General features: G+C 40.3%; 1 protein-coding gene across 1 annotated transcript; it reads left to right on the plus strand.

The window, feature by feature from the left end:
* On the plus strand, positions 1-23,194 carry MATCAP2 (microtubule associated tyrosine carboxypeptidase 2). Its single transcript, XM_080339269.1, has 7 exons — positions 1-238; positions 6,261-6,928; positions 13,431-13,574; positions 15,741-15,873; positions 16,969-17,274; positions 17,791-17,888; positions 22,997-23,194. The coding sequence occupies exons 1-7, from the start codon at positions 214-216 to the stop codon at positions 23,156-23,158; spliced, it is 1,536 nt and encodes a 511-aa protein (XP_080195395.1). The 5' UTR covers positions 1-213; the 3' UTR covers positions 23,159-23,194.
* Positions 23,195-24,689: the final 1,495 nt, after the last annotated feature.

Consider the following 24,689-nt stretch of genomic DNA (forward strand, 5'->3'; position numbering starts at 1 on the left):
CCCAGCTCCTGCCTGCCGGGCTGGGGCCAGCCGGGCTCCCTCGGCCGCGGCGGGGCCGGGCCGGCTTCGCTGAGGTGTCGAGGCCGCCACCGCCCGCGCCGCGCCCGGCGCGCTTCGCTGCCTCCCTCCCCGCCTCCCCGCCCAGGGGGCGGGAGCCCGCCGCCCGCCCCGGCCGAGCCCGCCGCGCAGCGGGAGCCGGCGGGACAGAGCACCATGCTGGAGTCCATCCGCGTCACCGGTGAGTACCGTTCCCAGCCCCAGCCGCTCTCGGGGCGGCAGCCTCAGGCATGGCCGGGCCCCGGCTGCCCCTCCGGGGCGGCTGGGGCGTTCCCGGCTCGGCCAGGGGCTGGCGGCGGCAGGAGGAGGCGCAAGGTGGGGCCGCGGTCCCCTCCGGCGCTTCCCGCAGTGCCCGCGGTCCGCCCGGCGCCCACAGCTGCTCCCGCGCGGGAAACAAATCACCCGAGGGGTTTCTCTGAGCGCACCTGCTCAGTGGGGCGAGGGGACGGTGCTGCGCACCTACCGGACCTGACGGACGGCGACGCGGGGGTCCCGTCGGTGCACACGGACACCGTGTCCCCGTCCGGTGACACCGGGGCGGGCGCGACACCTGCCCGCCCGTCCGTCCGCGGGGCGAGGGGCAGGAGACGCAAACCAAAATGCTGATAAAAATACTGCTGGTGGCAGCGGTGTCTTTCACCCTGAAGCTCTCCTCTTTGCCATATTTTCAGAGAACTTTACAAATCTTTATAATACACGTATGTAAAAACCTGTGCTATGACTGTATAACCATAATGTGGAATGGTTTTATGTGGTATCAAAAACTTTCACCTTAAGTGCTGAGTATGTGGCATGTAGGAAAATCTGCAATACAGTTGCTGCTGCATAACAAGTTTTTCACTCGGATGTTTTCCTTGTTTAAATTTGATGTCATTTCATGTGTCACTTCTTCAGCTGCTTTAAGCCAAAGTTATTTTGTTACAGGGGGAGTCTGGAAGAGATCTTAGGGTCTCATCATACAATACTGTTACAATCATAACTAAGATTTCTTGCAGTTACTCTTTCTCCGTGTAATTTATATGCTGTTCCACCTGTGTGTGGATATAAGTGCGGTGTTACTTCTGGTAATGGGAGCAGAAATAACGTTCATGGAATCAGGCGGAGCATCCCTAGAGATGTGCAACGGTAACTGTAATCCTAAAGGATTAATATTTCTTAAAAAGAGATATAGTTGTTTGGGGTCCATCCCCCTCCATCAGACATTCCTGAACACACCCGTGCTGCAGTAGAGCAACCTAGAGATCTCCTTGGATGGAAGTTTCATCCTGTCCGGGTCTGTCTATGAATCAGTTTTGTGATTATATCCTGAGTCTATTAAATTAACAGGTATTTGTTACTTGATTTCATTAGGGCCAAGTCTTCACTATTATTGATTATTACTGTGCTATATAATTTAATTTGACGAATCTGAATTTGGAGTAAATTACATAAGGTCATATTTCAGTGTAGAAACATACATGCAGGAAACTGCTCACATGTCAGTTTGTATTTTTTAAGGCAGAAAGACTACATTTTTCAATATCATTGCAATTTTAAAGACAAAAACTACAGTCTAAAATCATGCCAATAAGTCCTGTAAGTGGTAGATATTTCAGAGTTATTTACAAACATTGGCAGTTAATTAATCAGACATACAAGCTGGCTCATAGTTGAATCTTGCCCTTGGTTCTGGAGCTCAGAATTAAAGACAGATATGCTGTTGCAGGAGGAAAGCAAATAGGTGGATCATTTGGGGTGGGAAAAGATCTTAGGTAAATGTCAAAGTTCCCAACATCATATGGGCACAGCTGGCTGTCCTACTAACCCACCTCTGGGGTAGCAGAAACCAAACACAGCTGTTGTCTCAAAACCAGGGTCTATTCTGTGTGCAATAAGCCAAATTTAGCACAGATTACGGAGTTGTGCAAGCCTGGATGCTGGAATAAATCTGGCATGCCAGAAAGAAAAGTAACAGCTATTACATACAAAATCTTACCGCTACTCAGGGCAATCCTATAGAGCCAATTGGTTCCATATTTGCATATTGGTTACATCATCATTTTAACATATAATGAGCAATGTTCAGCTAAAGGACACTTTATCCAACAGTCTCAAGATACATGTTAAAAAAAGACTCAACTTTTCGTGCAGGTTCCAGAATGTCTAAAGCTGTGAAGTCAGTAGTCTAATCTAGTTTCTTCATTAGGTATTTTGCAAGTCACTCTTGTCTTTGTTAGAGTAGCAGACTGACTTAAAATGGAGAGGATTTCTATATTTTTAGGTTTACAATTACCAACAGAATTCTTTTAAGTGGTAATGGCTACACAGCTGCACCAAAGAGGGGCAGAGCTCTACTCCAGCCCAAGACAATCAGACTAAATTTCCACCGACCAGGAGGAAAATCCTGTCCTTTGGTACATTACTGATGCCAAAATGGAGACAAGCAGCTCTTGCCCTCTCCTCCTTTCTACATCTCCACTTTCCACTCCAAACATGGCAGATTGTTTCATTTAGTAATTCACCATTGTCTCTAGGACCTGTATTTTTATTACTGTGCTGTTGCAGAGAGGAACAAAATACCAATAACTAGAAGTAAACATGATGGGAAACACTAGTTTTGTTGTGGTTTGTTTCAGTGGGGTTGTTTTAGGGTTTTTCTTAGCTTTTTTGAGGCTTTGTGACCGAGTGTTTGGAAGCACAATCAATGAAGAGAACTTGTGTATTTAGATTGCACATTTTTAGAGAGGTTCTCAAAGGTAACTGAAGCCTTGGGCGCGTGTTCTTTGACTGTTTGCCGTTGCAAAAGCTGAAATGCATAAAGTCAGTAAATTCAAATTTTTACATCTCGGAACACATGTAACACATGAATGAGATTAAAAACACCCTATATGATATGTGGGATAGAGTTATGCCATAGTGTGGTGATTTTTCAATTTGCCTTTACTAGACCTTTTAGAAGTAATCTGTTGACATCTGTCCTAAGGTATCCAGAGGTTAAAAGCTGGAAATCACTGCTAGCCAGTCTGTATAACTGATGGGTGTTGAAAATCCATTCTCTGGCTGGCTACTTTATAGCAGTATGATATCTCAGTACTTTTTGAAACACTGAAATACATTTTCAGAACACAGGCTGTGCAATGAATTGGTTTTACATTCAGAATACTAGACCCCTTTTTCAATGACCAAACATTGCTAAACCTAGGAAACTCTTGGATATAGTTTAGTAAGTTGAGTTTCCTAGAAGATAGTGTATTTTTATTGTGGTTGATGCTGTCTGACTTACAGATGTGAGTTTGAAATGGACGTTACAGATTAAACAAATGTACTGGAGAAAGAACTTGAAAATTTGGTGGTTTGTGGCATGATCTTGATATCTCAGGTTTTATTTTCTAGTTTAGTTTGTAAAAGAATGATGTTCATAGGACCGATCAAAAAAAACTTTAGAATGGCAGTTAAATGACTTGTGAAAAGTAGTTACCTAATATAATCTTTAAAATCTGCTGGATTATCTATTGATTCTAGGTTTTCAGCACAAATATGCATCAAAGAGTATCCTCCATTGGTCGGAAGAAAATGAAAGAGAGCCACATTAGATTGGCAGCTGAAAAAAAAAAATCACTTTGCTATGACATTGCACATATATAGTAACTACAGATTTGAGGACAACTATTTTTGACACAAACCATTTGCATATTAAACCTGCCACTACGTTTTCAGCACTCGACCACCATTTGTAACACTTGCAGGAGAATTCTGACTTGTGATGTTCAGAAATTATCTAGATATAAATGCATGTATAGCTGGCCAACTGTACTACTTAGCTCTGAAAGTCTGTCATGAGTTTTTGATGTTGGATCAACGCAAGAGCTTGGAGGGGTTTTTTAAGGTCATTTTTAGTTGTTTCTTTGAATTCTGTTTCTGGCTTTTTTTGTTTCTTTTCTATTTATCACTTCTTTTAAACACATGTGGTATTAATTCAAATTATTCCCTGTGTAGTAGCAATTTGAGGCTGCTTTGCTCTTTGTGACTTTTGAGAATTGATTCACATAGAAGGTGAAGTGTTACCACCTCATTACGTTATCATCTCTCATCTGTATAAGAAGCAGCTCTTTAATTTCTAAATTCAATTTTGTCTACATGAGCAAAGTGACATGTTCAGAAATGTAGTATTTCTGTATTCAGACATTCTGGAGACCTTGCTTTTCATTTATCCTTAAAAGTAAGGATTCTCATAGTGTAACACTTGGTACGAGCCTGAAGTCAGTCTTAAATACTTGCCAAGAAAGATGCACAAGCTGTCATCTTATTCTGCTGTCAAAAAAATGCCTCATTTTTTAGCTGTTTGTAGATAGGTACACATAGAAATGAATGCCTCCTGCACAGTATTCTGGCTGCATATTTCATGTTGTTTTCCTTGTGATGGGAACTGTGGTTCCTCACCACTACAGCTCATGGTAAAGCAAGGTAAGCCAGGTAGGTTGTCACCTGCGTGATGGGAATGGTCGGACACAATTTGAACAGGAATGGCGAGGAATACGTTCCTGCACCAAACATCAAAAGAAGATGCGCAAACTTACCGTGAAACAAAACCAAGCTTGCATAAGATACACATGCTTTAGTGGAAGAGAATAATCTAATGCTTCTATCTCTTTCCAGTGGAGGAAACACTCAGGCTGCAGATTTCCCATCATATGTTGATGCAAATAGGACCCCTGTTGTTTTGGTTTAGTGGGTTTTTTTGGGTTTTGTGGTGGTTTTGTTTGTTGTTGTTGGTTTTTTTTAGAAAAGCATCTTCAGGAGAATCGGGGAACACAGACTGTCATGGAGCTGACAGAGGTCCAATAGCATGAAATACAAGGTCATGGTGCCTATGTTGGGAGGAAAACCTAATTTTACTGTGAAAATAAAGCTGAAATTAAACTACTGTCTTTTCCACCCCTCCCCACCCCCCCCGGCCTTGGAGGCATTTAATGATCTTTCACTAATGTTCCACTCAGAGTATAATTACTATATGTAAAATAATTACAGCTTAGCTATGTATAACTGTGGGCTGAAGCTCAAATCCCTTTTGCTGGCTTTAATCAAGCTCTGGTCATATCTTCTGCGCTCTGTGAATCCTTTCATTTTAGGTGCAGAAGGAAGAAGCTTTTCTCCGTGGCAGGATTTATTTGTGCCCTGACTTTTGGCTCACCTAATGTTCTAGGATGAGCTGGTTGGTGAGAAAAGGGGATGGTTAGAACCAGTGAAGAGAAGTCAGTTCTCTCTAATGAGCCAGCATAAACACTAAATACATTTTCAGTCCTCAGTGACTTTTCTGTGCAGCTGCTCTGCACCAGGGACCCATCTCCCCTGCAGGCTATGCCAGAGGTCAGAGCAAAAAAGGAGGGCTCATTCACTAAAGGAAACTTATTTGCTTCTTGCATTTGGTTTAGTTTGCAGTCTTTCTTTTCAAATGTTTTCTCAAATCCAGCTGCTACTGTAGAACAACTTTGAATAGATTAAACGACAGTGTTATCTAAGGTTTCTTTGGGGTGTGTTTGTAACTAGCCAATCTCTCTTTTCCTCTTTAAATACAGCTCACAGTCTGTGTTAAGGAGTATGTGAAACTGAAGTCTTTTAAACTTAGATTACTATTTGTATGGCGGTATAAATTGTTCACAGTAGTGGGCCCATTCCGATGTTCTCATCCTTTCTCAAATTTTGTGAATCAGATTTTGCAGATGAGACTACGCCAGACTGCTTATATCACAGCACAGATCCCTGTGGGACTTCACTGTAAATACTGCTCATATATTCCTGCTGTATAGTTTCCTATTTTTTTAAGGTTTTTTTTTTTAATCCATAGAGAAAGCCTTGCATGATAAAGATCAATCAGATATTGCTCAAAACTAAAAACTTGTTAATGTGACAGTAAACATGCAAAAAGTCTTGTTTTAAACAAGTTACGATAGTTCTTAGGTTCAAACAGTACACCTGTGCCAGGAGTTGCAAGCATAAAATACTTGTTTATCTGGATCTTACAAGTCTAATTGTTCAAAAGTGATATATGCACACAATTCTTCTGTATGTCTAGAAGTCAGGATTAACTTGATGAGACTGCAGTTAGGTTCTGTGTTTCATTTATGTTGCAATTTTGAGTTCTTAAGATTAGTGTTGCTGTGTGAAAATCAAATTTGTCCTCAGCTTTTTTTCTTTTTATTTTTTTTTTTTCCCCATCAATGCAGAAAAACTTCACTGGCCCAAGACAGAGCTTTCTAAGAAAACAGTCCTGAGCCCAGAAGAACACAAGCTGAACATTAATAACGAAAACAGCCTCCAGCACCCACCTTCTGGGATCCTTAAGGACATTTTCACCACAGGAACCAGCAGCTACAATGTCCTTCTGCAGAGCAAAGAGGAGAAGAAACATCACGCTCAAAAGCAGTCAGCTGCTCACCACAAGAAACACAGAAAAACTACCAAGTGTTCTGCCCCCTCGCGAAGCACCGAGCACCGCAAAATCAAAGTCCCACTGCCCTTGCTCAGCAGCGGCTGGTACTGCTCGAACAGGCAGCCGCCCGTCACCCTCACCAGCCCCGTGTCCACCAGCACAAAGTTTACAAACGGTATTTCAGTTGCGGGATCACCGCGACCCAGAAGTAGAGCTAAGAGGCATTTTAATCTAGCAAAGCCAAAGCAATCCCAGTCCTCAAAAAGTCATGGAAAAGAGGGGGAGATCTCTGGCCAAAAACTCTGTTTACTGGCTGCAATCAAGCCTTCCAATGTGGAGAAAGAGAAGATGAAATTCTTCCAGTCGGATTTCACATACAATCCTCAGTTTGAATATGCAAACCCAGCTTTGCCAAATGTGTTAGCTAAGCACAGCCATGCAGATGACAGGTTTCTTAAGCAGGTATTGTTACTTTTGTCCTCTCCTTTTCCACTGATTATTTTTTCCTATGCTTGTAAAGGTGCTATTTGGCTTTGTTTGTAGCAAGTGAAAATTGTTCCTGCTTATCATCCTCCCCTGCTGTTTGAGAAATACATCAATGATAAGAATAAAAGAGTGGAACTGAAAGAAAATCTTCTTGAGTAAAAATTAAAGCCTCCCTAATATTTACAGGGTTCTATATAGGATAAAGGCACAGTTCATTACAAAGGGGTTTACATGAAACATAATTTGAGGCAAGAAAGCTTTTTAGGCAATGAAGCAGAGTTGAATACAGGAAACATACAATGTCTGAATATGTTTAGAAAATAGATAATAGAGGAAAAAAAGCAGTGTAAGAATCCTGCCAATCCTTTTGGTGATACAGGCTTTTGGAGAGGTAGCAATTATTTGAGGTCGTGACTATTGGATAAGCATATGTTGATGTTCCTTGTTTTAATCAAATTTGAAAGGATATTTGCATATACATTAGGCTCAATCAAGCAGCAGACAAATTCCGTTCCACAGAGAGGTAAAATTTAAAAAAACCACCACCACCGTAATACTCAGCCTCACTGGTAACATAGGCACAGATTTTCCCATTTTGTGTAACTACCCTGGCTTCCTACCTGTCTTTGAATTACAAAACCCCCCAAAACCAATAAGGACAACAATAACCTTTCTTTCAACTTCGACTTAAGTGACAAAAACATTGCCTGTCTGTATAACAGAACCAGTCATCTTCCCACTCTTGCTGTTTTAAAAGTGGTTTAGAAAGACCTTACTAAGTCTGACAAGCTTTCCTAAATAGAGAATCTTACATTTCAAGTGATATGTGACCTGGAAAGAGATTCTGCTGTTCCATGAGTTTCACTTCTTTGTGATACGAAACCCCCCAAAATTTCTTGCGAAAGGGATATAAGAATTGAAGTACTGTGGATTCTAATAACTGATGCTTGACTTGTGAATAGTCTGACTTTAATTTTTTATTTATTTATATTTTAAATCCTAGAGCACACACAGGTGTTACTACCTGTTAAGTCATTGTATTGTAAGGCTTGGTCTGCATTTTCACATTAAAAAGATCTGTATATTTTAAAAACTCACTAGCTGGATTTTCATTAAGAAATTGCTTTTTTTATGAGAACAGCTGTTCTGTTCTTAAAATCAGGTTCCATACTTCTAAACAACCAACTAAATCATACTGACACCAAATAAAACCACTCCTTGACTAGAGCTTTTTAGCAAGTTTTCCTTGCATTTTTATAGCAATATTAGCAGCATTAATCATAGATTACAACAAATCAACAATAACCAACTTGCCAAACTGAACTGAATACAAATTGTCCCTTTCAGTATGAGGTACCAAAGCCTTAAAAATTATTTTTGCATGATGATTTTGTGGAGCGGGCTTGTCACTGATTTATTCTTCTTTTAATTAAAACCCCCCACACACCTAAATAATCAACATTTTAAAAATGAATGATTTCTCAATATTATTCTGATTTGTAATTTTAGCTTTTTCCCTTTACATATAAAACATGGAAAAATAAAGGCTTTATAACAACTTTATAAAGAGCAGTGAAAGATTTAATATTCAGTGAAGTATGATATTTCTGAAACTTAGCAAGGAGGATGTAAATCGTCTCATAACATTTAGTTTAAGTTACAGAAGTTCTTAGCCAGAAAAGCATTTCTTCAAACTTCAGCTACTAAAAATACCGAACAAGAATATCTTGCACTTCATAGTAAAAAAAAAAAAAGGGCAGCTTTACCACAGCTCCAAGCCCAGCAGGTGGCACTCTCTCTTTTTTTTCATCCATAACTAGCTTCAGAAATTTTCATCTCCACGCAAATTTGAATTTCATTTCATGCAAATTTACTATCCAGGAAAAGCAGCATTAATCACTGTTTCAATCAGCAAATATTGGATGAGCACTTGCTCTTCCTCAGTGCTATCTTTTTTTTCTAATGCAGACTTTACTTATCAGAAGAAACACATAGGTCTCTTATAGGAAATGTTAAGTTCAGGGCAGATTACTCCAGTTGCAAAACAAGTACTCACAGTGTCAAGTTTTGTGTCTGCAGTAAAAACACAACTGCATGTAGTCATCCTTCTTCCTGCAATAAAGATAAATTAAATTTTGTTTATTGAAACATTTTTGGCTTTAATTTGTTGCTGTACTTATTTTAGGAAGCTTTGTTTCGTGAACAGAAACTGAACTATTCCCATTTTATTCTGTAAAAGGTGCTTACAGCAACTTACACTTGCTTGCTCTTCTATGACTAAACATCTCTGTAAAAACAGCTTTTTACTGACAGAGCTCACCAGCTTTAAAATGGCTTTTAGGATACTTCAGTGAAATGAGCTTAAAATTTTACAGGATTTTTAATCATTTCAAAAATATTTCTATCCACAGCTGTGCATAGCCTGCTAGGACATTAAAACAGATGGTGTTTTATTGCCCTTTCTACTTTTGTGCATATCTGTGAAATTTGTTAATATAACATTACTGCAACACATCTGGAAAACTAATCACACCCTGCCCCATTTATTTATTTTATTTTTTAAAGGCAAAGAAAACTATAGATTTGCAAGCCATTAACACAGCAGTGCTGCAATGGGGAATGCACAGGCTTGTGAGCAACCACTTCACCCCCAGGCCTCTAGTCAGATCAAAGATTTTAAACCTTGAGCACAGATAACAGTTTTATTGGTTGACTTTTCACAGACAAACACTTTTGAATCATTAATATATTTTTAAAAAATATTTTTAATCTCCTCTCTCTTCTGCTTTGTTCTGTTTCTTTGTTTCTCTCTTTCTACGTTATCTCATTCTCGTCACGATAAGATTCTTTCATGAGTCACACAATCTGTGTCTTTAGGGAAGAGAACTTGAGAATAAAAAATAGTATGCAGACTTGCAGCTTTTCACATTGATTGACATATCTAATATTACAAAAATTAATTCTCTTATTGCTGTGTTTCAGGGTCAGTGCAGCAACTGTGTGGTTTAAGTGCTATGAAAGTTTTCTTACTGGTACTCCTTCTGGCTCAACCTTCTTGTCCTTCATTGTTAAATTTTCCCAACACTTAAAAGTGTTTGTTATTTTTGCACAGATGCTAGAGGTGGCAATACTGAGCTAGAAGTAATCGTCCCCAGTGTTTGCAGAGCAGGTGACTTAACAGTTGCAATTTGCTGAACCAAGATCAGCAAGGAAGCTGCAGCTTCAAGTAACCTGTGTGTTAACACCCGTTTCTTTGAATTGTATGTGAAGGCAGGAAATATATTTTTTTTATACATATATCTATTTTTTTAATCATCATTTTGTTGAATTATCCCCTATGAAGGAGTTATACATCTTCTCCCCTTGTACTCATAAAAATATAGCAGCTTTGAGGTAATAAATAAATCAGTTGTGCCACGTTGTGTTTGTATTACACACCTCTTAAGTCATTAATACAAGTAGTCTGCAATTAGTAAATTTATCAGATGTTGGAAAAATAGTTAGTTGGGACTGGAAGGCAAAACAACAAAGCATTTGACATGGAGTAACCCCTTGCAGTGTCCAGGTGCTATCACAGCTTAGGCATGTTGAAGATTCAATGATGTATCACTGGCTATAAAACCACTTAATTGCAAGACAACTCATTCTTCACTAGTAACAAACTCCCTCCTACGCTGAGATCCACAGATAAAGTACATTAATATATAACACAAAGCATATCAAGCTATCCAAGTAGCATAAGTTCTCAGGGTCCTACACAAACTTCCTCTTCCACTAGAAGAGACTGTAGATCACTTCTAGTGATGCCACAGTAGGACCATAGGCTTATATCAGGACAGTCTCATACAAAAAACAAGTAAGCATTCATTTTTAATTCCATGCAAAGTATTTGAAAAGTTTTTCATTAAAAATATTTCTGCCAGTTCTAAATCACTGAAACACATTCATGCAGATAAGAAGAATGCAAAGACACTGTAAAAACTGAATAAGCCCCAAAACACTACAGCCTGAACAGACTAACCTCAAAACCCCACTCTTACCTTTTTCCATTCCACTTTACACCAGAAAGAAGGGCAGCCACCATTTTCTGGCTCCTGATTAGACTAACAAGTTCCATCTGGTACAGTTTGTTATTACCTAAGGATGCAGCTGGAAGTTTTTCCTCTCAGCAAATAAGCTCTGCAGGGAGGAAAGCCAAGGTGCCTGCAACCCTTGGCTTTCTCACAAATCTCAACAGACTGCAACCCTTTTGTAGCAGAGTTGCTTCTGAACGTAGGATGAGCTGACTGAACTCAGCAGGCTGACTCCGAGGTCACTGAACCCTTTTTCTAACTTGATTTGCCTTAAATAATTTGTGAGCATGTCTTACCAGCACGTATATCTACAATAACTCTAAAGTAACTAAGCCTTGTTGCTGCACGTGGGTGACTTGGAATGCAGAGACATACTTGGCTGCAAATAATTTGTTTAAAGACCGCCCCCACCTGAATCTATCAATTAAGCAGAGCCTTGTCTTGCTCTTGTTAGCGTTTCTGTGTCATTACTTTCTTGAGCACCGACAGGGTTTGCTGCTCAAGGGGACTTGTCTTAGGACTGCTGCTTCTTTTGACACACTTTGGTAGCAATAAGAGGGATTAAACCAGATCTTTTAGATAATAATGAAAACAATAGGAATTACTCCTACCCAGAAACCTGGTACAGCCACATAGTCCTTCTTCCATTTTTTTACCTGTTGCTGAAGAGTTTACAGTTTGGCTTTTGGGACTGTGGCAATATCAGTACCTTGCTTTCTGTTGGCCCAGAGGCAGGAAAATAAGCTCACAGTTGGATGCTGGAACAGGCAAGAGCTGGCATGCTGGGCTGGATTTTCCCCTTTTCCCAGAAAGTCCTTGCAACACCCAACTTTGAGTCATCTCACCTCAGAGACAGGTGCAGAACCCCAAATGAAGGGCTCCATGTTATATTGAGTGCCTGCTATCTCTAAATAACCCCCCCAAAATTATCCCTGTGCTGCTTTCTTCATTCCTTAAAAATAAATTCAGATCTGACCAGGAGGCCCTTCTTATTTAATAATAAGTATAATATAATATGGACAAATAAATACTAAACATTAGATGCAGTATTTCGCTGGTGTTCAGATAAGTGATATTTCTCTCATCAAAGAGCTACAGAACTTTGAGATTATATCTAGCTGGCATTTGTGGCTTTCCGTAGCAGTTACTGAGAGTATTTTAGTTGCAACTTGAAAAACAGGATTGTTAGTAGCAGTGAGAGATACAAAATTAATCCTATTTTTGTGGATAATAAGCCAATCTGACAATGTCAGAATTTCATAGCTGGAAACAACAACCATGTTATCGGTTTCATGCATGGATATAAGTGTACAACATAAAAAGAGATTCAATCTGCAAGATTTCCACCTTCATCATTAGTAGCATTTTTTTAGCAAGAACCTTCATTTTTAAGGCAATATCAGTAGTATTTTTTTTCCTCTCTGTGAGATTCTTCATAGCTTCCGTTATCATATCTATGAAAAAAGCCATTTCCTGGGCTTTTGCTGGACAAGTTATTCTATGCCACATGTTCTTTTAAGGGTGTGAAATGACATGTGGGGAAGTAGATTACTGGGGATGAGCATTTCACATCCCACCAGTAACATCTTCAACATGCAGAGTTCAGGTCACATTATAAGCATCATGATCTGCTTTCCACCCACAGGGATTTCTTCTAGCAGCAATACGCAAGACAGTTGTTGATACCACTTTATTTGTCTCATGAAACACGCCTTCTTCATTTTGGGGGATAATGAAGAAGTACTGTGATTTAAATGAAAGATTTAAATGAAAGTTGTATAAATAAAGTTCCTGTTCTCTGTCCTCCTTTCAGAAACACAGTGCACTCATAGCACAGAGGATTTCATTGTAAGGAGACATTTTTGGTAGAAATATTGTCATTAAAATTATAGTTACACATCTGCGTAGTGATGGTTCACCATTCCTAAATCAGAAAATACCAAGAAATGAAGCAAGATGACAGTAATGGTTGACCTTTGCAAAATTCTGTGGAAAACCATAAAAAGAAACATGCTGGCAACTTAAACTGCAAATGTCCTTGTGACCTGTTATGTCTGATTTACAAGGCAGTTGTAAAAAATTCCCCAAATTAAAGAGAAAATGGGTATTATTTTGCTAGACTGATAATCATCTTTGTCATGCTGATGGATGTGGGTCCAGAATGAGTTAATCAGAATCTTTTTTTTTCAGTACTTTGGCATTAATGTATGTCTGAAGATGGTATAAATTGATTACAGAGTGTGTCAGCCTGTATCTAATGACTACAGTTTGATAGTGACTCCCAATGAGTTAAAAAAGGAAGATTGAAAAAAGGGAGAGCAACACTAAGAGTGAAAGAATACACATGCCAGTCTGACGCAGAGCTCTTACTGCATTGATATTTGCTATGCTTTTGTATTTTATAGTCCATTAACATTATGGAGCGGACACTGCAGAAATATGGAAGCTACGAAAAATTTGAGCAGGCCACTGGAGGCAGCTTGCTGACCAAAAGTCGCATCTGGAATCATGTCAGGAAGTATATGGTGAAAGAAGGCTGTCTTGGTGAGGTAAGTCATACACTGCATCAGGAAAGAAACATTGCATGTAGATCTTAGAAGTTACATATGGATGGACCTGGGGGGAGACCATTTTTGAGGCCTTTCCTCCATAATTACCAAAACATTCCTTACATCCTATTTTTCTCATGGCTGTGCCCAGTTTCATTTTTGAACAATTGAAATGATGCAAATTCCTTGTGAATGCTTCAGCCGTCTCTCAGCCTGTTTCCTGATTCCTATATAACTGCTCTTAAATTTGCCACTTTTGGGAGTACCCAGGAATGACACCCTTCCTTCCCTCCTTTTTTCAACTACTTGAGAACTAGCACATTTCCATTTATTCACCAGTTCTGCCATCCGTTCTCTTGTATCAAATTATTTACACCAAAGGAAAGAGTTAAGAGAAGGCCAAGAAAAATAAGCACCAGTGCAAGGGATTGATTTTTTATAAGAAGCAACACAAATGAAAGTGACATAAGTGAATAAAAATGTCTGAGAGAGGGTGACTTGTTGAGCTGGTTTGAGTGCTGTTTTTTTCCTGACTTTAACCATCTAATTTTTAGAGCCTTGTGCAAAAAACTTATTTCCTATATGTAGGATTTTAAAAGTCCAATATGATTGAGTTATATAGTCAGATGAAATTGAATATATAAAAAGAGAATTATTTCAAATGAAAACACCAGCTGACACAGTCCAAGACTTGGATGAGGTTACTGGCAGTGAGCAAGAGGAATCTGGAATCAGAGATCAAGAGACAAAAATTAGTTTCCCAGAAACCAGGCTTAATTAGTAAACTTAATATTATTAGGATAAAAGATTAAACGCATCACACTTTTTAGGAGACTATAATTTGATGCTGATACTAGACTTTACCTGTGTTCCTAAAGAGTGGGTTATAAAACTACAGGTTAGAGCAAGCATATAAAAAAAAACCAAAACCCCAACATTTTTGGTCTCTGCTGTGCTTTTATTTTCCCTTGCATTTATTTTTGTCTTGGTTTGTATTCATGTAAGCAGGATCCTAAACCCTTATCAATTATCCCATGTCCTTCTTAATGAAATGCTTTAAATGCTTTGCTTTTTCTACAAAAATAAGGTTAATACATTATTCTTAGTATGATCTTAAATGTTATGAAACTACTTCTTTCCAGTTGAAGAGATGTAATAAAACTAAGTGGTGCCCATGCCTTAAATCTAAATGCTTTGGGATTTACCTGTCTTTTCTGCATCTTAAATATGAGTTTTATGGGACTGATTACTTGCTGTTGAACTTGAAGCTGAATGGTGGGTTTTGAATACAGGGAAGTATCATGTTAATAACTTTGATCCCTGGGTCCTTTTTGTTAAATTTGGTATTAAAAAAATGCTCTCTCTTGTAGGTTCCCTCCCTTACACTCTTCTGAGCAGTGCTGTTTCTTTAGACATTATATGAAGTGGGAAAGGTGCTAAGTTTTCAACAAAGAGAGTTTCCCATCTCCCTCCCAGTTGTTTGTTTGAGAAGTCTTTTGAAACTCAAAAACCAAAATATATCAATATGCATTAATTACCTTCTCTAGAAGTTTTTGTTTTGATTACCAATTTTCCAAGAGAAAACAGGAAAACAACTACTACTATCCTGTATAAAACAAAACAATACTGGTATTTTAATAATATTTCAAGTCTGCATCATGTGTCAGGAAACGAAGTACATAGTGCTTCCTTCTCTCATTCTTGTGGCTTTATAATTGCAACTGAAAAGGTTTCAGACATTAAAGTGCATAGATACCTAGTCCATTTATGTGTGCTTATCTAATATTTTTCATTTCTCAGTAGTACCAAGAAAATTAGACACAGTTCAAAAAGTGGAATTTTGTCTAATTTACTCTGCATATGATTGCTACCCATCCCCCCCAATCCAGTCAGTGTTACCATTTTAAATTTTGCAGGCTCCTGTCTGTCTATCTTAACCTTGATGCTGAGTCCCACTGAAGTCCAAGGTTTTGTCACCAGCACAGGGGACTAGGGTAGCTCGGAGGGGTCAGAAGTGTCTCTCATAGGTGATGACTGGTAGCAAGGCGGTGTTGTAAAGGGTAAGGGACCAAAGAGAAGTTAAATAATGGACGAGCCAATGGAAAAAAAAAGCAGGAACAGGAGTGAGAAGAGAGCTCCTTGCTACCCAAACTCTCTCATCTTCAGATTGTGGTACATCTCACGGAGGACCTGTTGTCTCGAGCCTCAATGACAGTGGTGAATGGCCGCCCCACTCTCACTATCAATATCTCCACCGCACGAGAGCACTGGCTGGAAGGGATGCTGAGACATGAAATTGGTATGAGCGTGACTTGCATGTGTTCTTACTTATTTTGTGATGTATATATAGAGAAGGAGGAAACGTGCCTGTCTAAAGAACCTGTGCTGTAGGTGTGCTGCTAAAGGGAAGGAGAAACCCATTTATCACTCTGGCATGAAGTAAAAGGAAAATAATCCACTTGAGGATTCCTAGGGTTCACTTACATTAGCATTTTAGGCCCACTTACTGCACTAAGGTTCATACACCAAAGGAGCCTTGGAGCAGATGAAGATGATGCAAGCCCAGATGTCATTCTCCAGGGCATACCTTCTGTGCTGTCACCGCTTGGGGACATTTTGCTCATGAGAGCAATTTAGAGGTAGTCTGGAGTGAAAAAAAAGGGAAGCAAAAATAGTGTGGCCATTCAGCTCCAGCCATTTCACTTTTCAAATCTGCTTCGTTGCTTGCAAATGTAGGCATGCTTTAGGGATGAAGAATTTACCCAGTGAGCTCTTAACTGGTGTAAGATTGCATTGATTTTGCATTATACGAGGTTGACCCAGGCCTGTGGAAAATTTCTACAAACTTTTCAGTGAATCTGTTTTAATTAAGTACATCAAAACTGGATAAACTTGGCTGGTGCCTGAATTTCAACTGAAGAATAAGCCCTGCAGTTGCCTTGAACCACTGTTACTCACGTTGTGAGGGTTCACAGCCTCTTCCAAGGCTGCAGTACGGCTGTTTAATCACCTTCAAGAGGCAACATTTCTGCCCCCGTACTTTGATTCTCCTTCCTTCCATTCACTACAATGCCTAACCTGTGCTAGAGGCAATCAGCATGTTATATACTTCTGCAAATTCCTTTCCACAGATTTGGGAATTCAAGTACTGCTGACATTTTTATTCCTCAAGCACTTTTGGGAGTCCCACTTGTAGTCAGCAGGTGAATAATTCCATCGTGTATCCACTTCTGAAAAAATTCTCTCTTGTAGACAAGGCTAAAGTTGGCACTTTCCCCAGTGCCTAGTCATAACAGTTCAGAGTTCTGAAATGGGCATCTCCTTCCATACTTTATAATTTATTTTTTAATCATTTGATGCTACTGTTCTAAGTCCTATATTCCTTTCTTTTCAGGAACTCATTATTTTAGGGGTTTTAACAACAACAGCCAGCCTTGGTGCAACCGGAACGGGCGCAGAAAACATGGGTTAAAACCAATCAACCCTACAGAAGAGGGGCTGGCGAGCATTCACAGCGTCCTATTCCGCAAAGACCCTTTTCTATGGAGAGCTGCCCTGCTCTACTACACAGTATATCAGGCTAGCCAGATGTCCTTCAGCCAGCTCTTCCAGGATGTGGGGAAATTTGTCAAAGACCCCAATACTAGGTGGGATTACTGCGTACGAGCCAAGAGAGGGTGGACTGACACATCACAACCAGGTGGGTTCCCTGTTTCTTGTCTCTATTTTTGTACTTCAGGGAGGTTTTCAGAACATTCACAGGGCTCCTTTATCCTGTCACACAGTAAAACCTTCGCAAAAGGGTGAAGTGGGGCTCTGCACTTTCTGAAATGAGGCAAGCAGGATTTCTGCTATTAAAAACAAGCAGAAAATGCACATCCCTGAGACTTTGAAACTGAATCAGTAATGCATTGTTTTCTTGGAAGTGGGAATGTAAATTGCAAAACTGAAGAAATTCCTACTCATAGTTTCACCTGTTTTCATGTTTATTACAAGAGACGTAATGTTGCTGTGGATATTCACAGACACCATCTTCTCTCTGATTTCTTTCTCTGGCTAGTGGGTTTAGCCTTCTGGTTAGTTTTTGAGAAGGTTTTCAAAGTCTGGGTTATAAATATCTAGTTTTTAAAAATAAAATTGTTCTGCTCATAATGGCTTCTGAGAATATGCCTTGTACAAACCCTGATAGAGTGCAATGCATCTTGATTCCTTTTAGGCTGTTTCAACAAGGATCAGGTATACTTGGATGGAATCCTCCGAATCCTGAGATACAGGGAGTCCATTGATTTCCATCTTCTGACAGCCCTTGGAAAGGTGAGTGGACTCATTCTTACCAAAGGACACAGTTTTGTCATTTCAGCAACCCTCCCTGCCTGTAAAGAGCTGTGAGTCAATGTGTCCTGTTTTACTTTGATTTAAAGATCTCTGTTTTGTATAACACCCTGTATTACACAGTGCAAGTTAGAAATATTTTGAGGTCCTAAAAATTTCTACCAGCTTTTCCTCATTCCTCACTTATCAGATTGAGATTTTATGGTCATATTTCTCAGACTTTCCTTTCCACCCTTTACAGGGTACTACCTGACTTGCAGTACAATGGACTGCCTTGGGCAAGTGGGACAGGTGCTACATAAGGTCGTGGTCCCAGTAAAAAACACAATTAACCATTTGATACTAACAACCCCTTCCACCACAAAGAGTTTTTAATCTCAAATTTCTCTCACTGATGGCAACTCTGATGTTTTTAAAAATTCAGTTGGTATTTTTCTTCCCCAGACTACGTAGTATTTCTACATGCACAGAATGTATTTTATGTCCTGTCTAACCGTCATTGCTTATTTGTTCTCAAAATCATACTAAGAAGTGCAGAAACTTTGTCACACTTGCTCAACCAAATCCTTGGATTGCTAGGTTTTCACAGTTCATAAAGCAGGATTCAAATTGATATTGTTATGCTTGCATTTAGAGCTGGTATATTGACATTTCTGCCTACTTGGCCATCAACGGGTGATAAAGGGAAGTGGCATGTTGTGATACAGGGTTTAGGTCCACATTTAAGAAGTTTTGCCTTTAGTGTCAGAAACATCCATATTGAGTAACATCCTGTTTAGGTAACTGAACCAAGTTAGGAAGCTCTGAAAATAAAATCACACTATCAAATAAGTCTCTGCAACTTTATTCTCTAAAACTTCCTTTTGCTTTAAGCCTGTTTAACTCCACACAGCCTCTGCCTCCTAAGCTACCGAACACATGCTGTCCCTGCACTGCTTTATCTCTTCCTCTCTTCAGGGAGTCTGCAGGATTGTCAAGCCATTTCAAAAACATCATAAGGCATTCCTCACATAATTACAGATTTCACTGTGATCCATATGGCCAAGCATTGACATTAAGGTTCTACAAGCAATTTAATTTTAGCAGTATAGTAATATATAACTGCTTGACTTTACAACATCTAAAATCAAGGGATCTTAAAATCTACTCTGAATGACTGCTGCACACGTCTTCTGCAATCAGGCTGGAAATTGTGTGTTGGAACAGTGCCCGCTCTCAGCATCACAGATCGGCTGATGTCTGCAGGAACCTCTCAAGATCATCTAATCCAACCCCCATGCATAAGCAGGGCCAGCCAGAGCAGGTTGCTCAGGACCATGCCCAGCTGGGCTGTGAATATCTCCACTGATGGAGACTCCACAACCTCTCTGTGCAGCCTGTGCCATTGTTTTACCACCCTCCCTGTAAAAAAGTGGTTTGTGTTCAGATGGAATTTTGTGCATTTTGACTGGTGCCCATTGCCTCTTGCCATGTCATGGGTGCTGCTGAGAAGAGCCTGACTCCTTCGTCATTCCTTCCCATCAGGTGTTGATAGGCACTGGTAAGATCCCCCTGAATCTCCTTTTCTCCAGGCTGAACAGTTCCAGCTCTCTCAGCCTTTCCTCACAGGACTGAGTGCCTTAATCATCTTAGTGACCCTTCACTGGACCCGTTCCAATATCTCCATATATTCTCAGGAAAAACAAGTTCTGTGAGCATAGAGAAATTTGAAACTTGCACTGAGATCTAGCCTTTGGTTAATATGAGTTTATCACCAATCTAAAGGGTGATTTATTTGTTTGTTTAGGGTGGAACAGAAACATCAGGTTGTTCCAGCTGGAGTATTAAGCTCAGCTGGCATGTCTTCCAGGTTAGAAGAAAAAGCACAGGACTTAAACATAGAGAAGCCCAGCATTTAGTGGGAAAAATTACATTACCTTTGGAAGATTATCTGTGTTGTAACAAGTGAGCTCATCGTTCTCAGCATGCCTACCTTGGGCATATTTTCATTGGAAATACAATAAAGGTATGAACATAATAGGAAATGAAAGCAGTCAACTGTACTCTTGACAACAAATTCCTTCTGTGCTTGAATAGGCACTTAACACAGTTGTAAAACAGGAGCACTGCTTTCTCATGTGAAAGTATTTAAGACAGAGCCATGCTGAAGTTTCTGTGTCTTCTGTTCTCATCTGAGTGCTAGAGATCTGGCTGATGGAGGCAGCCGTGCCTTCCTAATGCTTCTGACGTCACTTACAGTGTAGAAGAGAGCGGTGCGTGGAAACAGAACACAAGCTGTTCAGCATACCTAGAAGTGACTAAGGAAAGAGCTCAAAGCCTGAGAAAAGCTGCTTTTTAGAAGGAGCAGTTTTAAAACTTTTCAGCAAAGAACTGAATATGGGAAGCACTGCAAAATGTTCATGTAGTAATAGCATGCAGCTAATATTAAATAAGAGAAATAGAACGCAGATATTCGGTGCACTTCAGTATAGCCTAAGTACCGGAGTTTTAAAAAGCGAAAGCAGCAAAATGTCACCTACTGTTGTGTTTCCCAAGAATGTGAACACATTACAAAGACCTTAAGTAAGTCCATTTTAACCTCAGTCTTTTTTACCTTGTACATTGATTTTAATTATATATGCTAAGGAAGACAACCTGTTGACACAGTAGGATGAGGTTATGTTTTTGATCTTCCTCAGGATATCAACTTTTGTCATTTTTTAGCAATTGCAAGGACTGGGGAAATGCATCTCATTCAAACTATACCTCAAATCACAGATACTTGTTTCTTGGTTGCAACAGTAACATAAATAGGAGAGGGAAAAGGTCATTTTTCTTTCCTTTGTTTGGGAGGAAAAGAGGTGGAATTTCAAGCTGGGACAGGAGGGAAGGTCAGTATTTAATTTCTTTTGGTGCTGTGACTCCAGGCTGAGAGGAGATGGTATGATTTTGTATAGCTCCTCTGTATCTACTTCTAAATACATTAATTGGGTGTAATGCCACACCATCTTCAAACAGCAGTATCTTAATAACTTCAGTAAGCCTGGCCGTGGGTGTACGTTCGTGTTTTTTTTAATCAGGATGCATGTTGTCATTGCAGCTAGAAAAGGACATGTGTACTCAGGGGAAATTCATTCTCTTTATGGACTTTGTTGCCATTATCACCAGTGAGTTATGTACCCCATGTCTGACCACCTGTAGGGATCAAGTTTAGCAACCTGGCTTATACTGTCCTGTCTTCCCAGAGAGCCTTTCCATGCCCCTTACACATCAGTGGATCATTCACGCTCACAATAATCTTTTCCAAATAGCAACCGTCACCTGCTGAGAGGGCAGGGTGTTTCCAAGGAGCCCTGACCGCACAGTGCTCAGCTTCTTAGAAGAAACGTGGGGTCACAAGGTTGGAAGGAGCAGGCTCTGCTCCCAAACCACCTGGCACAGACCTGCTGTGAGGAAATAGGATGTGCCAGTTCATAAGCACAGCCAGGCTGGTGGGTTTTGCCAGCACATATGCTGCTGTCTGTAGGGTGCCCAGAACACGCAGCTTGTAGACAAAGCAGCAACCACATACATTTCATCACACTGGAGAGCTGCCGACGGAGTCCTGTTCTGTGCTTGCAACGCAGCTTCTGTAGCTATTGAACAACCAAAGCATCCATCCTTTCTGGATGCTGGATTCACAGCACCTTGAGGTACCGTGAGCTCAAGACTTGAGGTCCTAGCTTGCAGAATCACAAGACTATGGAGATAAACCTCAGCTTTCATTAGAAAAAAAAAAAAAATGTAGGGCCTATAGTAGCTTGAAAAAGTTTGAGAGTGTCACACATATACCCAGACAGCTCTGATGCCCAGAGGCAAATCCAGTATCCACCCTGCTACTGAATGGGAAAAAATAAAATTGGGATGCTGTCAAGGGTTTAGATTGCGGGGTGACAAAACCGTGGCAGATGTATTGTTAACATCCTCTCCTCCCCGCCTTCCCCCTTCAGCCCCTCTCTCTCCCCCCCTTCCCACTCAGGACAGGCGATCGGGAGGGAAAGAAGGACAGAGAGAAGCGAGTTGGAAAAATTAACAATGTTTTACTAATGCTACTAATAAGAATAGAGAGAATAATACAAAATATACAAAACCAATCTTGAAAGTCTCAGCAACTGCAGAGCCGGCACCCAAAGTCCTGGATTGGACTCTGCAGCCAACTGGAGCTGGATTCAGTCTCTCACTAGGCCTCAGTTTGCAGGGACGACTAGCAAGGTCCTCTCCTAATGTCGGCCATAAGGAAAAGGGACAAGATCCTTGTGATCTTCCACTTTTATATGAAGTGTTCACGTGAATGGGATGTTATACACAGTTGGTCAGTTTCTTGGTCACTTGTTTCTCATTACCCCTCTCCTGAGAGGTGCATCCATGCTTATCAATAACTTCTCATTCCATTGCTATGTTTACCAAAACATGTGTCTGGTTCTCCAGGAAAATGCAGCTAATATGAAAGCTTTAGCTGACAGGCAAATTCACTAAAAGTGAAACTTGTTTTTAACAAAACCAGGACAGATGCTTATGGGTTGCCCGTGCTGTAGTTAGCTACTAGAAGAGGTGCATTTTAATGTAACTTTGCATAAGCACATTTGCTAGTGAAAACAAAAACATCGGAGGTCAGGTCAGCTGGCACCAAGCCTTTTCCAAAGCTGGAGCCTGCCTGCTTCCTGTGCCAGGCCTGTCCTGCACTCCCTTTCTAGTTCTTCAGCCTTTGGCACAGTGTTTTTTCCGTTCTTATGTTAATCTTTCCATCTCTTTGAGGAGAGACTCCAAGACTCACATGTGCTCCATCCTTTCCATCCATTCCTGCAGCTGCTGTAGGTCATTCTCATTCAGGTTCCTACAAGTCTGTTCAGTGACTGAATCAAAAGCAGGAAGTATGGAGGCATTTGCTAAAATTACATATTTTTTTTTTTTGCATCTTCCACTAAAGCATCCTCACGTTTTCAAAGGATTCTCACAAGCTTTTAAATACCCCTGGCACTGAATTTTTTTCTCATCTACAAAACAGAATTTAGATCCACAGCAGAGAAGTAACAGGGCTATAGTGCAAAATTAACCCATGTCCTTCCTTGCAGATCTCCTATGAGGATGTGGACCGCTTGAAAGGATTAGCTGTGATTGAGAACATGAGGGTACCACACTTTCTGCAAGACCATGCCCGGTATATGGAGCACTTGGAAAAGATCATGGAAGTCAATGAGCTGACTGATGAGGAGCTCCAGGATCTCATAAATTAACAGTATTAGCCCACCATTCACTTATTCTTTGCAACTGAGGATGTAAAACTGGGCTTCCCAGATCTTACAAAAATGAAGTTATGAGGGGTGGGGCTGGAGGGAAGGGTGGCTGGAATTTGTGGAATTAAAAAAAAAGTCCCTTTATGTTCCTTTTGTATTGTGATTGTATACTGATTCTTTTTTAAAGAGTTTGTGCATTTTTAAAAATATGGCTTAAGAATTCCTTTGCAGTGATCTGTCCAATCATCTTCTCTGTTTTATATGCTAGGTATAGTGCTTGACACTGTCTTTTGTAAGATACCGCCTTTTCCCGTGCAGGTTTAGAGATGGAGGAAAGGAGAAAGAGCAGAAATTCCCCCTTAGTTCACTTCTTTTAGCCCTGTCTTCAGTCATAGTTTTCACAGTTCGTAGCAGTAGAACTGCTGTAGATTTTGCTACATCACTATCTGCATAACTCTTTCGCATTTGGTCATCATTGCAATGAGAAAGGAAAATCTATAAAACACTGTGCACTGAAGCAGGTCTGTGTGCCATAGGATCAAATATCTGTAATGCTATAAAAAGATTTGTTTGTTTGTTTTCTTACTGGGATCTGTAGCTTCTTTTTTTTTTTTTTTTTAAGGTTAGGTATTGCTGTTTTAATGACTGTAAGCAGGTAGCAAAGTTATCCCATTTATCCCCTAAAAAAGTTACACTGTTCCACATCTTTATCTGTATAGCATACGTTTCAGGAAGCTGAATTCTGGGAAGGGTCTTTCTCCTTTAAGGGCAAGCATAGCATGTCAAGGAAGTTCAAGGATCGGACAGAACTGCGATTTCATGACTGACATATTTTAAATAAATTCAGGAACACAGGGACATGACTCAGCACAGCAAGCAGTCCCAGCTTCTTCTGTGGGTCACCTGAGCCTACAGGGGGTCAAGTCACTTTTTGAAGCAGCACCTCCATGCTACAGCAAGCTTGAGCTTGTTGAAGAAACAAGATGTGAATGGGGGGAAACCTAGAAACACAAGTGCCCTATTCCTGTGTTCCACCAGAAGTGCTGCAACACTCTGAAGCAACCTTACCTCTATTTTAACTACTGGTGCTATGTCCAGAACCAAGAAGAGAAGGCACCTCACTGTGAACCATGGCCTGTCACATGAGAAACAGCTTACATGACGCAGGAGGGCTTCCTACATAAACTACATTTTCTGATATCAGAGTATTATGGAATTATCAAGGCAAATTGAGTTTTGCACGCATTAAGTATTCTGACAAAGGGTTTGTTTTTGTTTTTTTAGTAGACAGCATTTTACCAGGGCTTCTCCAAACTCCTGGAAAGCAGCTATGGTAGAAGAGTCTGGGCAGGAGCAAGCAAGAGCCTCAGAAAGGGCTTCAGCTGTTTCTTCCCCTTCTGCCTTGACCCACTAGCAACAGGCCCCGTATTGGATACGGAAAGTAGATGAAGCCAAGGTTTCCTCCACACCACATTTGCAAGGAACCTGAGCCCTGGAATCCCCTCCCTGCTTATCCTGTTCTTTAATGAAA

This window comes from Nesoenas mayeri, assembly GCF_963082525.1.
Source record: "Nesoenas mayeri genome assembly, chromosome: 2".
Taxonomy (NCBI): Eukaryota; Metazoa; Chordata; class Aves; order Columbiformes; family Columbidae; genus Nesoenas; species Nesoenas mayeri.